Source organism: Schistocerca americana, chromosome 7 (assembly GCF_021461395.2).
Source record: "Schistocerca americana isolate TAMUIC-IGC-003095 chromosome 7, iqSchAmer2.1, whole genome shotgun sequence".
Lineage (NCBI taxonomy): Eukaryota > Metazoa > Arthropoda > Insecta > Orthoptera > Acrididae > Schistocerca > Schistocerca americana.
The window spans coordinates 607,434,422-607,450,873 of NC_060125.1; the positions used below are offsets into that span (position 1 = coordinate 607,434,422).

The following is a 16,452-nucleotide window of genomic DNA, read 5'->3' on the forward strand; positions in this document are numbered from 1 at the left end:
TACTTGTTCAAGTTCTTTGTGTAGTGCATCTACTGATGTTTCTCCCCCAAGCTTGAGCATTTCTGCTGTAATTGTGTCTTCTCCACATGCTTTCCTGTTTTTGAGATTTTTGATTATGTTTGTGATTTCCTCTCGTGTCGGAGGTGTTGAATGTGTTGGTAATGTTTCTGGTTGCGTAAAACAGAGTCTGGATGGGTGTTTGGCAGTTTGTATTATCTATTCCTATTTTTTGTCTGTATCCTAGATATTTATAGGCATCTGTTTTTTCCATCGCTTCTATGCAGTCGCTATGGTTATCCAATATGTAATCTTCTTGTTTAGTGTGTTTTCCCCTGACTATGCTATTTTTCTTACATTTGTCTGTTCCAAAAGCCATATTTATGTCATTGCTGAATACTTCTGTTATCTTTAGTAATTGGTTGAGTTGTTGATTGGTTGCTGCCAGTAGTTTTAGATCATCCATGTATAGCAGATGTGTGATTTTGTGTGGGTATGTTCCAGTAATATTGTATCCATAATTTGTATTATTTAGCATGTTGGATAGTGGGTTCAGAGCAAGGCAGAACCAGAAAGGACTTAATGAGTCTCCTTGATATATTCCACGCTTAATCTGTATTGGCTGTGATGTAATATTATTTGAATTTGTTTGGATATTATGTGTGGTTTTCCAATTTTTCATTACTGTGTTTAGGAACTGTATCAATTTAGGATCTACTTTGTATATTTCCAATATTTGTTGTAGCCATGAGTGGGGTACACTATCAAAAGCTTTTTGGTAATCAATGTATGCGTAGTGCAGCGGCCTTTGTTTAGTGTTAGCTTGATATGTCACCTCTGCATCTATTATCAGTTGCTCTTTACATCCTCATGCTCCTTTGCAACAGCCTTTTTGTTCTTCATTTATAATTTTGTTCTGTGTTGTATGTGTCATTAATTTCTGTGTAATGACTGAAGTTAATATTTTGTATATTGTTGGTAGGCATGTTATAGGGTGATTTTTAGCTGGGTTTGCTGTGTCTGCTTGATCTTTAGGTTTCAGATAAGTTATTCCATGTGTAAGTGTATCAGGGAATGTGTATGGGTCTGCAATGTAACTGTTAAATAATTTATATATAAAAAAACAAAGATGAGGTGACTTACCGAACAAAAGCGCTGGCAGGTCGATAGACACACAAACAAACACAAACATACACACAAAATTCAAGCTTTCGCAACAAACTGTTGCCTCATCAGGAAAGAGGGAAGGAGAGGGAAAGACGAAAGGAAGTGGGTTTTAAGGGAGAGGGTAAGGAGTCATTCCAATCCCGGGAGCGGAAAGACTTACCTTAGGGGGAAAAAAGGACAGGCATACACTCGCACACACGCACATATCCATCCACACATACAGACACAAGCAGACATATTTAAAGACAAAGAGTTTGGGCAGAAATGTCAGTCGAGGCAGAAGTGTAGAGGCAAAGACGTTGTTGAAAGACAGGTGAGGTATGAGTGGCGGCAACTTGAAATTAGCGGAGATTGAGGCCTGGCGGATGACGAGAAGAGAGGATATACTGAAGGGCAAGTTCCCATCTCCGGAGTTCGGATAGGTTGGTGTTGGTGGGAAGTATCCAGATAACCCGGACAGTGTAACACTGTGCCAAGACATGCTGGCTGTGCACCAAAGCATGTTTAGCCACAGGGTGATCCTCATTACCAACAAACACTGTCTGCCTGTGTCCATTCATGCGAATGGACAGTTTGTTGCTGGTCATTCCCACATAGAATGCATCACAGTGTAGGCAGGTCAGTTGGTAAATCACGTGGGTGCTTTCACATGTGGCTCTGCCTCTGATCGTGTACACCTTCCGGGTTACAGGACTGGAGTAGGTGGTGGTGGGAGGGTGCATGGGACAGGTTTTGCATCAGGGGCGGTTACAAGGATAGGAGCCAGAGGGTAGGAAAGGTGGTTTGGGGATTTCATAGGGATGAACTAACAGGTTACGAAGGTTAGGTGGACGGCGGAAAGACACTCTTGGCGGAGTGGGGAGGATTTCATGAAGGATGGATCTCATTTCAGGGCAGGATTTGAGGAAGTCGTATCCCTGCTGGAGAGCCACATTCAGAGTCTGGTTCAGTCCCGGAAAGTATCCTGTCACAAGTGGGGCACTTTTGTGGTTCTTCTGTGGGGGATTCTGGGTTTGAGGGGACGAGTAAGTGGCTCTGGTTATTTGCTTCTGTACCAGATCGGGAGGGTAGTTGCGGGATGCGAAAGCTGTTTTCAGGTTGTTGGTGTAATGATTCAGGGATTCCGGACTGGAGCAGATTCGTTTGCCATGAAGACCTAGGCTGTAGGGAAGGGACCGTTTGATGTGGAATGGGTGGCAGCTGTCATAATGGAGGTACTGTTGCTTGTTGGTGGGTTTGATGTGGACGGACGTGTGAAGTTGGCCATTGGACAGGTGGAGGTCAACGTCAAGGAAAGTGGCATGGGATTTGGAATAGGACCAGGTGAAACTGATGGAACCAAAGGAGTTGAGGTTGGAGAGGAAATTCTGGAGTTCTTCTTCACTGTGAGTCCAGATCATGAAGATGTCATCAATAAATCTGTACCAAACTTTGGGTTGGCAGACTTGGGTAACCAAGAAGGCTTCCTCTAAGCGACCCATGAATAGGTTGGCGTACGAGGGGGCCATCCTGGTGCCCATGGCTGTTCCCTTTAATTGTTGGTATGTGTGGCCCTCAAAAGTGAAGAAGTTGTGGGTCAGGACGAAGCTGGCTAAGGTGATGAGGAAAGAGGTTTTAGGTAGGGTGGCAGGTGATCGGCGTGAAAGGAAATGCTCCATCGCAGCGAGGCCCTGGACGTGCGGAATATTTGTGTATAAGGATGTGGCATCAATGGTTACAAGGATGGTTTCCGGGGGTAACAGATTGGGTAAGGATTCCAGGCGTTCAAGGAAGTGGTTGGTGTCCTTGATGAAGGATGGGAGATTGCATGTAATGGGTTGAAGGTGTTGATCTACGTAGGCAGAGATACGTTCTGTGGGGGCTTGGTAACCAGCTACAATGGGGCGGCCAGGATGATTGGGTTTGTGGATTTTAGGAAGAAGGTAGAAGGTAGGGGTGCGGGGTGTCGGTGGGGACAGGAGGTTGATGGAGTCAGGTGAAAGGTTTTGCAGGGGGCCTAAGGTTCTGAGGATTCCTTGAAGCTCCGCCTGGACATCGGGAATGGGGTTACCTTGGCAAACTTTGTATGTGGTGTTGTCTGAAAGCTGACGCAGTCCCTCAGCCACATACTCCCGACGATCAAGTACCACGGTCATGGAGCCCTTGTCCGCCGGAAGAATGACGATGGATCGGTCAGCCTTCAGATCACGGATAGCCTGGGCTTCAGCAGTGGTGATGTTGGGTGTAGGATTAAGGTTTTTTAAGAAGGATTGAGATGCAAGGCTGGAAGTCAGAAATTCCTGGAAGGTTTGGAGAGGGTGATTTTGAGGAAGAGGAGGTGGGTCCCGCTGTGACGGAGGACGGAACTGTTCCAGGCAGGGTTCAATTTGGATGGTGTCTTGAGGAGTCGGATCATTAGGAGTAGGATTAGGATCATTTTTCTTCGTGGCAAAGTGATACTTCCAGCAGAGAGTACGAGTGTAGGACAGTAAATCTTTGACGAGGGCTGTTTGGTTGAATCTGGGAGTGGGGCTGAAGGTGAGGCCTTTGGATAGGACAGAGGTTTCGGATTGGGAGAGAGGTTTGGAGGAAAGGTTAACTACTGAATTAGGGTGTTGTGGTTCCAGATTGTGTTGATCGGAATTTTGATGTTTTGGAGGGAGTGGAGCTGGAAGTGGGAGATTGAGTAGATGGGAGAGACTGGGTTTGCGTGCAATGAGAGGAGGTTGAGGTTTGCTGGAAAGGTTGTGAAGGGTGAGTGAGTTGCCTTTCGGGAGGTGGGAAACCAGGAGATTGGATAGTTTTTTGAGGTGGAGGGTGGGTGCTGTTCTAATTTACGGTTGGCCTGTAGGAGGATGCTCTGAACAGCCGGTGTGGATGTGGGAGAGGAAAGATTAAGGACTTTTATTAAGGATAGGAGTTGACGGGTGTGTTCATTGGCTGAGTTGATGTGTAGGTGAAGGATTAGGTGGGTGAGGGCAGTGGATTGTTCAGTTTGGAACTGGTATAGGGACTGATGGAAAGAAGGGTTGCAGCCAGAGATGGGAACTTTAAGTGTGAGGCCTTTGGGGGTAATGCCAAATGTCAGACAAGCCTGAGAAAATAAAATATGCGAGCGTAATCTGGCTAGGGCGAAGGCATGTTTGCGGAGGGAATGTAAATAAAACTTAATGGGGTCATTGTGGGGGTGTTGTGAGGGTGACATGGTATTAGAAGGTGGAAAGTGTAACATGAGGTGAAATGAAAATGAAAATAAAAATATATGGGGAGAGATAAAGGTGAACCGGAAAGAAACTGGAGATCTGGAATGAAAAAAGGCGAAAAGGTGTTGGTTACAGCTGGGCTATGTTGGACTTGGGTTGGTAGACAACGATGTGCATAAAGGTTAGTTAGATGCATAAAGGTTAGTTAGATGTGAATGTGTTGAGGTGAATTTCTTTAGCCAGAAATTTGCTATTTTATCTTTTCCTGGGGCTTTCCAATTGTGAGTAGAATTAATTGCTTGGGTGACTTCATGTTGCAAAATTATCACTTCAGGAATTTGTGGTATCATCTTGTATGTGTCTGTTTCTGCTTGTATCCACTGTGCATGCCTATTATGTTGTACCGGGTTTGGCCATATGTTGCTCCAGAAGTGTTCCATGTCTGTTATGTTTGGTGGATTGTCTATTTTAATGTGTGTGTTATCTATTGTCTGGTAAAATTTCTTTTGGTTTGTGTTGAATGTTTGGTTTTGTTTCCTTCTATTTTCTTTATCATTATCATTATCATTATCATTATCATTATCATTATCATTATTATTATTATTATTAGTCGTAAAGCTCCCAACATGGAAGACGCTAAGTAAAGATGGTTCACTTCTGGGGCTTCTTATTCTTCTTGTTTGCCCACCAGGTCTTCATTCTTTGCGAGAATTCAGCTTTTCTTTCTTCGCTCCATTTTGTTCCAGTTCTCGTCGCTTTTGTCTCTGGTTTGACCTCCTATTTGTCAACTTTAAGTTTGAAATTGTTTCTTTTGTTCATGTCTTCAGTAGTAATGCTGGCTAATTCCAGATCTTTCTTTACATTTTTGATCCATTCTCCTCCATTAACAAGGGATGCTACGTATCTTACTATTTTTTTTTTGTAAGTCTGTGATCGGGAAGTCTCATTATGTGGCCATAGAATTTTAGACGCCTCTTCCTCATGTCTATCTCTATGTTAGAATATTCTTCAATTTTAGAATTTTTCTGTAATCTATACCCCTCTTTGGTCCATCTTGGTCCCAGAATTTTCCTAATGATTTTCCTTTCCTCTTTCTTCAGGTTTTCCATATCTGTTTTCCTTTTAAGTGTCAAGGTTTCGCTGGCATATAGCATTATTGGTTTAATTACCGACTTATAATGTTTAATTTTTGTATTTATAGATAGACATTTTTTATTGTAAATGTTTTGGACCAGCCCTAGACCCCTACGAGCTTTTAATATTCTTTCTTGTTGTGAGTATTTTTCAGAAATTATCTCTCCTAAATATTTAAAGTATGGTACCCTCTTAATTTCTCCATATTTGGTTTGTAACTTAGAAATTTCTAGATTTGTTGTTGTAAACACCGTTTTCTCAAAAGATATTTGTAGGCCAACTTTTCCTGCACACTCTTTTAAGGTTTCTATCTGTTTGACTGCCATTTCACTAGAATCTGCCATTATTGCAAGATCGTCTGCGTAGGCTAAGTAGGGGATTTGTAGGTCATCTTTTTTGGTTCCCAGTGATATTGGTTTCCAGTACTTTTCTTTTTGAGTTCTTTTTCCCATTCTGCCATGACTCTATCCAGAACTAAGTTAAATAACAGAGGTGATAATCCATCACCTTGTCTAACCCCAGTTTTTATCTCAAATGATTTTGAAAGTTTTATTATTTATAATTAATATTATTATTATCTATAATAATAATAATAATAATAATAATAATAATTATTATTATTATTATTATTATTATTATTATTAATAATAATAACAATAATAATTTTTATTTGTCCATGTTAACTTTACAGTCTTGGACATAGTCATTTTTTGTACAATTATATCAATATCATTTCATTCCAAGAATGAATATATACATCAAGTAGCACATTGTATATCACTCCATACATATAACGATTATATACATCAGTTAGCCAATATTAACAATACCACCACTAATATACTGCAGTATCTAAAAGGATAAACTAACAGTACTGCAGCTCAGAATTCTTTTAATGAGTATAAACATCTTTCTATTAACATTTTTCTATTAACATTTTTCAACTTGCCTTTGAAAAGATTGCCTTGGAGTTATTTTCTATTTTTTTGCAACTTCTTATAGAATTGTCTCCCAGTTACATATGGAGTGTGGTCTGTAGCTTTCTTGTTAGTCCGTATCCTATGATAGTCACTTTTGGCTCGAATATTGTAATTATGGGTGTCACTGTTCTTTATGCTATTATCCTTGTTCTATTTTACAAACATTATGGTCTTAAATACATACAATGAGTAAACAGTCAGTAATTTATAATTTTTGAAATAGTCCCTATAGGACTGGCGTTTGCTTATATTAGCAGTTATCCTAACTGCTCTCTTTTGAAGCCTGAAAATGCGATCCATATAGACAGTGGGTGCCCCACCCCAGACCTCGATCCCATATTGCAGGTGTGAGTGTATTAACCTATAATACACTTGTTTAAGGACAAGGGGAGCTACTTTATTTGCAACATGTTTTAGTAAGTAAATATTACTAGAAACCTTTTTACAGGTGGAGCTGATATGCTCTTTCCAAGTGAGATGTTCATCAATCAATAGGCCTAAAAACTTATGTTTGTCAGATGTTTCAACTGTAGAAAGTGATTGAGTATGAGTATTATTAAAATGTATCAATAACTTTATTACTACAGTCTTGTCCTTATTCAGTGTAAGCTTATTCACTGTTAGATATTCTGTGATCATTTCAAAGTTCTCTTCGTTGCTTTGGAATGCTGCCCGCTCTACAGCCCCAGCTAATAAAATATGTATCATCAGCATAGTTCACTAGTTTGGAGTTTTGTGGCTGTGTTATGTCATTAATATATACTATAAACAAGAATGGTCCAAGTATACTTCCTTGGGGAACTCCACAATTGAGAGTTCTATATGCTGACTTTACTGTTTGGATCTTACTTTCATTCTTATAATTTAATTTTGTGCACTGACTTGTATCACAGAGATAAGAACTTAGTAATTTTAGAGCTACTCCTCTTATCCCATAATTTTCTAACTTGGATAACAATACTGCATGATTCACAGAATCTAATGCTTTAGACAGATCTAGGAAAGTCCCTATAACTTTGTTTCCTTTATCCAGCCAGTTCAGTAGTTCACGGAAAAAAGTTGCTAATGCTGTTATTGTAGAGCATCCTTTTCAAAACCCATGTTGTGTTTTATTTAATAGTTTGTATTTACAGAAGAATGATTCCATTTGATCTAGAATTATTCTTTCAAGCAGCTTACCAAGTGTTGAAGTCAAAGAGATTGTCCGGTAGTTATTTGTCTGTGATAGCCCCCTTTTTATACACTGGTTGTATCTCAGTGATTTTTAAAAGCTCTGGAAAGGTCCCCTGTCTGTCCAGTTGAACTGTTAAGTAGATGTGTTATTGGTTTTATTAACTCATTTTTGCATTTTTTAAGTAGTGTGGATGATATGTCATCCCAGCCACTAGATGATTTTACTTTGAGTTTTGAGATTATATTCATGACCTCAAACTCTGTTACACTCCTTAGGAAAAATGAATTACCCATTTTAACTGTGTTTATCTTCAGGGGTGATTCATCTTTTAGGGTTTCTTCACATTCCATTCGTGTATAGAGTGCAAGAAGAATACTTGTTTGAATGCATCTGTGCATGCTGTAATTAATCTAATGTTGTCCACACAATCACTATATGAGCGATACAGAGGGTGTCCTAGAGTCATCATTAAAACTGATTCTTGAAACTTTGTTAATATACTTCCTCAGGTTAGTTTATGTCTGCCTTCAAGAGTCTGCTAGTTCAGTTTCTTCAGCATCAATGTAACACCCTTCCATGGGTCAAATGAAGCTTTGACCATTTGTGCTGCCGTTGTCTGTATATGTTCAATATCCCCTATTAGTCCTATTTGCTATCGGTTCCACACATTTTAGCAGTATTCTAGAACTGGTTGCACAAGTGATTTGTAAGTAATCTCCTTTGTAGACTGATTGCATTTCCCCACTATTCTACCAATAAACCAAAATCTACCACCTGCTTTACCCATAACTGAGCATATGTGATCATTTCATTTCATATCCCTACAAAGTGCTAGACCCAGGTATTTGTACAAGTTGGCTGATTACAATAGTGACTCACTGATATTATAGGCATAGGGTACTACATTTTTTCATTTTGTGAAGTGCAAAATTTTACAATTTTGGACATTTAAAGCAAGTTGATAATCTTCGCACCACTTTGAAATCTACTCAAGATCTGACTGAATATTCATGCAGTTTCTTTCAGACAGTACTTCATTATAGATAATGATACTTCTACCCCCAATGATGACTCTCCATCCAAGATAACAGCTGCATCCTTCCTTCCTAAAAGTCCTCAATCCAGTCAACAAATTTAACTTGGTACCCCTTATGATCAAACTTTTCACAGTAAGTGTAGGTGAGGTACTGAGTCAAATGCTTTCAGAAATCAAGAAGTACTGCATCTACCTTACTGCCTTGATTCGAAGCTTTCAGTATGTCATGTGAGAAAAGCGCAAGTTTGGTTTTCACATTAGTGGTGTCTTTGGAATTCCTGCTAGTTGACATGGAGGAGATCACTAAGACACCTAATAAAAGGAAGGAAGGAATGATCTCAGAATGTATTCTACAATTCTGCAACAAATCAGTGTCAAGGATATTGGATGGTAGTTTTGTGGCTCACTTCTACTACCCTTCTTATAGACAGCTTTGTTGCATGCATTCTTCCAACAACTGCACATGGCTTTCTGTTTGAGGGGGGGTCTATGATAGATTATAGTTAGAAGAGGGACTAACTCAGCCAGAAATTCAAAATAGAATCTGACAGGGAGAGTCCATGCTTTGTTTTTGCATCTATCCAAGCAGTAGTCTATGTTTCTTTAGAAGTTTCTTTAAAGTGGCTGTATACATAGAGGGGTCCCTCCCATTATAAACTGTTCTACTGGGTAGATGTCTATCCAGTACATGGTCAACTGTTCTTCCAAACTTTAGCCATAATTCAACATGCTCCTGCCCTGTGTTGCAAGTTTCATGTTCCTCACTGAGATACGACACTATTGATTTTTTATCTAATTTACTGAAAATATATTTCTTTTTCCTTGTTTGAGTTAGGCTTTGTACTCTAGAAGTCATTGTTGCCACAACCATGTCATGGTCACTGATAACAGTTTTGATGTGGACATCCTTAAAGAGGCCAGGTCTGTTTGTTGCCATTAGATGTAATACATTTCCATCATCAGCAGGCTTCTGAACCCCCTGTTCTATGTAGTTTCCAGAGAAGGCATTTAGTAATGTTTCACAGGATGTCTTGTCATGCCCACCACTAACAAAACTAAGTATTCCAGTACTCGCAAGTGAACAGAGTTCCTCTCTCAAGTTTTCAATTACAGCATAGGTGAGTCTGTTGGTTGATAGAAGGATCCAATTACAATTTTATGCCTTCCCTTCATGGGAAGTCTTTCCCAAACAGCCTTGTATGCAGCTTCAATTTCTATCTTGGTGCATTTGAGTTTTCTGTCTACTGCGACAATTACACTACTTCCACTTCCCTATCCTTTCAATGTATGCCTAAATTTTAACCAGATTTCTGCACTTAGCATTTTGTTAGCTTCACTGCTTGTCAGGAGTGATCCAAACACTGGCTCTTTGTTGCGAATGCTTCTGCAGCTAACTAATAGGATTTTAATACTTCTGTCTGTGGTGATGGTCATTCCTTTGGATGTTACAGTAATTCTCCTGGGTCTCTTACAGCTGTCATTGTCTGGATTAGGTGGAGAGTCACCCAATCTAAAGCACCCTTGTGTACATCCCACATGCAGTCAGCTGTCTGGGCAGCAGCCTTTGATCTAGAGTGCACACCTGGCCCATTTAGGGGGACCCTACAGTTCTCAACCCTATGGCACAAGTCCAGGAAGTTGCTGCCTAGCTTGTGACAGAATTTTTTGTGTCTCAGATTCAAGGCCTCCACACAAATCAGCACCAAGGGGGCCCATGATCTATTCTAGAGACAGTGCTGCAAATTGTAAGATTCATCGAAAATCCATGAGCAGGGCTGATCTTCTCAACCTTCTATCAGTCACTATGTAGAGGTTCACCCACTTTGTTTCTTCGTTTGTCGTTTGTTGTCCTCGGTGTCTATGTACTGGCTGAAAAAATTGGGGTTGGATGTGCAACTACTGTCTAGTGTAAATGATGTAGCCGACAGATGCACAGTTTCATTTCACAGTCTTTTACTTTCACTTTTCACAACCCCCCAATAATACACAGTTACTTGCTAGTGCAATGGTGTTCTAACTTCCCATAAGCCTCATTACTAGTTAGCAAGTGAAAATCCACATAATGCAACGATAGTTTACTGTTGAACATCTACGAGCAGTAAAAGCCTATCCAGAAAGTTCACAGTTTTTGAAGAATAGAAAGCTACATATAGTGCAGACACTGTCACTGTTTTAACACACGGCCTAATCGTTTAACACCTATTACACTGTTAAGTTGATGCATTGATGTTCTCATAACCAACACAGGTTCCTCGTCTGAAACTTGGCCGTGGACTGACTGTCTCATGACCAAAAACTGTGCCCTTATATACCCTCACAATAATAAGTGCTGAAACCACACACTGTTTGAAGCTAAATTTACAGACATTACCATTAAAACTTAACCCATTAAATTAACTGAATACATCAAAAAATTCCGTCTTTTTAACAGTTTCTTCTTCTACATGAGTTAGGCCAAATTATTTGTTTAAATTGTGAAATTAACAAGCATAGTTACACAAACAATACTTTAGACAAAACTGTTAATTACTTTGAAATTAATTAAGGGCTGGTGTTGCTAACATGTTTTCGACTAAAGCAAAATAGTTACTTTAAGAATACTAGCATTTTGTATTCCAAATGTTTACAATTATTACATAATTTATATTTGTTTATACGTCAACAATAAAATTTAAGTTACAAAACAATTACTGATTTCAGCCTATAACAAAAGATACTAACCAGGAATAGTCAAAATAAATTAGAAAATCAGTTACATACATAAAACTAAGCACAAAATTAGATCTGGTGCTATATTCTTTAAAACTGAGGGCCACCCTCTCTCTTTTATGTCAATGCAGATTATACCCAAGTATGTTAATGGTAATTAGTTCAAAAATGAAAAAAAATTAAGTAGGCAGTTGGCAAAACAAGAGGGGAAGCAAAAATATCCCAGCTTGCTTCATCACAACTGGAATGATTCAAGTACGATCTCTGAGCCCAAATGAGAGGCATTGTTTGTCACAATGGGAGCCAACATCTGCATTTGGTTGCACCCTGTCCACTCAGTGGCTGCCAGGATAGTCTTTTCAGCAGGCTTAATGAGGTCCCCAGGCATAAATACTGATTGTACGTGGTATTCCTCCCTTGCTACCATTTGCCTGAGGTGGCACCATTATTTGCTGTGCATTTGAACTGCTGAGGATTACTAGACTTTTGCTCATTTGTGTTTGCCACCCCCAGACACAGGGCTTGGCACATTTCCCAACAAATGAAGTGTGTCTCACAGGCTCAGTTTCAGTCTCCTTAGAAGGTAGCATTTATCGGCTAGGGGGCTGTCTAACATTCTGAGCCCTCTCTGGTCCCTGTCTGACCTGTAAAAGATGCCTACACCCGCCGCTGACATGCCACTCACAGTCAAGCGCATAAGTGGTATAATAGCTCCAGTATTTTCTGCAGAAGAGACAGAGTCCATAGTTGAGGATAGAACACAACTCTTGGTAGCTCTCCCAACACATCAGTTTGCAGAAGCATTCAATCACTTGACAGTCATCAAGATGATTTCCAGCTGCTCTAAAGAAACAGAGATTACTGCATAAGAGGTGTAAAACGAAGTGTAAGAGGGATGCTGGATGAAACGCATTTGGTTATCAAGAGAGACATGTGTGATGCCTTCAGTGACTACCTTATCAGAATATTTTCAAATGACATTTCATAAAACCCAAAGAAATTCTGGTCGTACCTAAAGGCTGTTAGCGTCACCAAAGTTAGTGTCCAGTCCCTAGTGAATGAGACAGGAACTGAAAATGAGGGTAGCAAAGCAAAAGCTGAAATGCTTAACTCCAGTTTCAAATGTTCCTTTACAAAGGAAAACCCAGGAGAATTGCCCCAATTTTATCCTTGTACCACTGAGATGATGAATGAAATAAGTATTAGTGCTAGTGGTGTTGAGAAACAGCTGAAATTATCAACATTGAACAAAGCTTCAGGCCTCATTGGAATCCCTATCAGATTCTATAATGAATTTGTTGCTGAGTTAGCAGCCCCCCCTCCCCCCCCCCCCCCCCCCCCCTCAAAACTATAATCTATCATAGATTCCTCGAACAAAAAACTGTGCCCAATTCTTGGAAAAAGGCACAAGTCAAATCTGTCTAGAAGAAGGGTAGTAAAAGTGATCCACAAAACTACTGTCCAATATCCCTGACATCGATTTGTTGTAGAATCTTAGAACATATTTTGTGCTCAGACCTAATGAGATATCTTGAACAGAATGACTACCTCAATGTCAGTCAGCATCAATTCTGAAAACATCGATCATATGAAACCTAACTCTCACTTTTCTCACATAACATACCGAAAGCTTTTGGTTGAGACAACCAGGTAGATACAGTGTTTATTGAATTCTGAAAAGCATTCGACTGTGCCACACCTACACTTACTGTTAATAGTATGATTATATGGGGTATCAAATGAAATTTGTGACTAGACTGAACTTTTTAGTAGGGAGGACACAACATGTCATCTTGGATGGAAAGTCATTGTCAGATGTAGAAGTAGCTCTGGGTGTGCCCCAGGGAAGTGTGTTGCGACCCTTGCTCTTCATGTTGGCTTTTTGCAGATGATGCAGTTATCTGTAATGAAGTACTGTCTGAGAGAAGCTGCATAAATATTCAGTCAGAGCTGGATAAAAAATTTTACATGATACAGAGATTGGCAACTTGCTTTAAACGTTCAGAAGTAAAATTTTGTGCTTCACAAAACAAAAAAATATAGTACCCTCTGACTATATCAATGAGTCATCACTGGAATTGGCCAACTCATACAAATACCTGGGTGTAAAACTTTGTAGGGATATGAAATGGAATGATCGCATAGGTTCAGTCATGGGTGAAACAGGTGGTAGACTTTGGTTTATTGGAAGAACTTGCTTACAAATCACTCATGCAATCCATCACAGAATATTGGTCAAGTGTGCGGGACCCACAGGGGGTATTGAACATGTACAGGAAAGAGCGGCACAAATGGTCACATAGATACTGAAGAAACTGAACTGGAAGACTTTGAGACAGATGTAAACTATCCCAAGAAAGTCTATTAACAAAGTTTCAAGAACTGGTTTTAAATTACTCTAGGGATATACTACATCTAGGAATATACTACAACTCTCATGTATTACTCACACCGGGATCGTGAGGATAAAATTAGAATAATTTTTACATGCACAGAGGCATTCAGACAATCTTTCTTCCCACACTCCATATGCAAATGGAGCAGAAAGAAACCCTAATAACTGGTACAATGGGACATACCCTCTGCCATCCACCTCATGGTGATGTGTAGATGTAGATGTAGATGCAGATGCTTATGAATAGCAACTACATAACTCATCCCATGCCTCAGGACAGCATACACAATGGGGCTGCACTATGCCTGTTCCAATATTTTACTGAATAGTAAACAAATAACTTTGGACCAAGCCTGCTGATTATCTTTTAATTTATGGGAATGATATGCTGCAGGTATCCAAAGCCTTTTAGAACTGAAGTAATTAACAGCCAAACTGAGATATCTATTACAAAAACAGGAAAACTTTGCACCAACTGTTTCTTTCCAGGTTATGCTCACTAACAATTATAAAAATATCGGTAGCCTAATTTATGATAATTGCAGACAGAATACACTGCTGTTTATGGGACCTGATATTTTAGTTATTGACAGTAACTGCAAACAAATGCCTATTTACTATGAAGCTGGTTACGCATGAATATCAACTTACAAAAATTCACCTAACTATTACATTTGGAAGAGTCACAAAATTCTAAAAAATATGACTTTTTTCACATAAAATATATAATGAAATTAAGGAACAACTGATTTACAATGAGGATACTGTGACCAAAAGTTTCTGAAAAGCACAAATTAAGGTTACAATTGATACTATAGTACCATACGAGGTGTCTTTTTTTGTACTCAAAAATGTTTGAGAAAATACAGTGTATTATGATAGACGCAAGTGGTGACAAAATGAATGGAAGATTAAGTAAAAAGGACAGGAACAGTGTTGTAACACATTAGGATGTAGATTTTTGAATCTGACCAATCTGGCACACATGGACTTGCATAAAGGAAAATTTGTAAGTCTGCTTATGTAGGCTGCATGAATAAAAGTGGGAACTATACAATTTTTTAAAATTTTTTCTTATTTTTTATTATTTTTTTTACCTAGTTGGCTGGATCTGTGATAACTTCTACACTGGTGTGCCGAAGACACAAGCCACCTCTTGGATGTCAGGGCAGCCGAGAGTTAGAGTTGTACACAGTGAGTGTCATATCATAATTAGTTACTAATACTGACACATATGAAAGTGTATGAGGGAAGTGGAAGGGGGATGGGGGTGCCCCATGAAAAGTGTGGAGCATCATCAGCTAGTGGCAGCTAACAATGCTATTTGCATCTGGCTTTTCCCACACAGGAATTTTTCCTTTCTCAATGAAATCTATGTAACAAGCTGAGTGAGAGTATGAATGAATAAATGGATGAATGGATGGATGGATGAAAACAGTTTTACAGGTTATCCAGAAACTGTTTATATCTATTTTCACTATATGCTTTCAGTGTTAACTTTCAATGAGCTGTACAAAATGACCAGTGATCCAGTAAAATACTTGGTGGTGCTGACTGATATTGGTAACCTGGTAACAATGATTTAATTTCTACTCTCAAAGACTAGATGAAATACATACAATGCCATAACACCAAATAAAGCTCTCTTACAAAAGCACAGTGAGAGCTACAGCTATGTTTATATGATGTTCCTTTTTCATTACCTTGATTTCTCAATAATAGCAGTAGCAGCTCTATATCTTTTTTTATTGGCAGCCAGATGAATTGCTGAAAGCCCTGTATTATCAAGAATATTTATATCAAATCTCTGGCATTCTATGAGCTTTTCAATGCAAGACTCAAACTCTGAAGCTGCTTCTGGAAGGCAGTCATCTCTGAAGGCCAGCACAATGTAATGAAGGGCACTCTGACCCGAACTGTCCACCGCATTCACCCGCGTTGCTGCATGTGATAGTAAAACTCCGAGGACTGCTGCATTACCACACCTGTTGTAACAGAATTAAAAACCAAATAATTCTTCACATTTCCATTGGTGGTCAAGTTTGATGTTTGGTACTTATTTTGTGTGGAAATAAAGTGAATGTCCATTAATACTACACACATATTTCTGTATAGATAAAAATAATGAGCACAATGAGGAGAACTATTAAAATATGAATTAAGAGAAAGTAGCTTTGTAAGGCCAACATGGAGTTAAATTACAAACCAAAAAATTTTGTATTTCAGCTTATTTTTCCATTATTTATTAATTAGTTTATATTTTGTTTTCTAATCAGCATTTCCAACAATAACAATCTCTCTCCTCATTATTGAGGTGCTCAATTTTTTTTAACCTGTGTTTTTCCAACACAGAAATCCTGGGTGACTTTCCTACCTAATTTCCAACTAGTCTCAATTCCTTCACTTGCCTCTTTCATCAGATAAAAACACCTGCCATTCCAAATAATTATTTGTGTAACTACAGCTTTCCTGCCATTTAGTGAGTGGAATTTCTTTATGTATTTTTAACTGCTAAGGTAATTTATCATTAAGTCAATCATCCTCAATGAAGAAATTGTTATAGGCTCTTTTCCTTTCTTTGAAACCATATTAAGCATAAAAAGTTGAATATTAAGAAAAAGGTTAATCTATAAGAAGAAACATGTCTATGGGAGAGGAGGAGCGAGGAGAAAAAAACT

At 39.0% G+C, this 16,452-nt stretch overlaps 1 protein-coding gene across 2 annotated transcripts in view; it reads right to left on the reverse strand.

The window, feature by feature from the left end:
• LOC124622286 (serine/threonine-protein phosphatase 6 regulatory ankyrin repeat subunit A-like) overlaps positions 1 to 16,452 on the reverse strand; it is a 121,749-nt gene that overhangs the window by 19,992 nt on the left and 85,305 nt on the right. For both annotated transcript variants that reach the window (XM_047147954.1, XM_047147955.1), the window contains exon 3: positions 15,478 to 15,759. In XM_047147954.1, the coding sequence (XP_047003910.1) occupies positions 15,478 to 15,759 (282 nt within the window). The remainder of the gene's footprint in view (positions 1 to 15,477; positions 15,760 to 16,452) is intronic.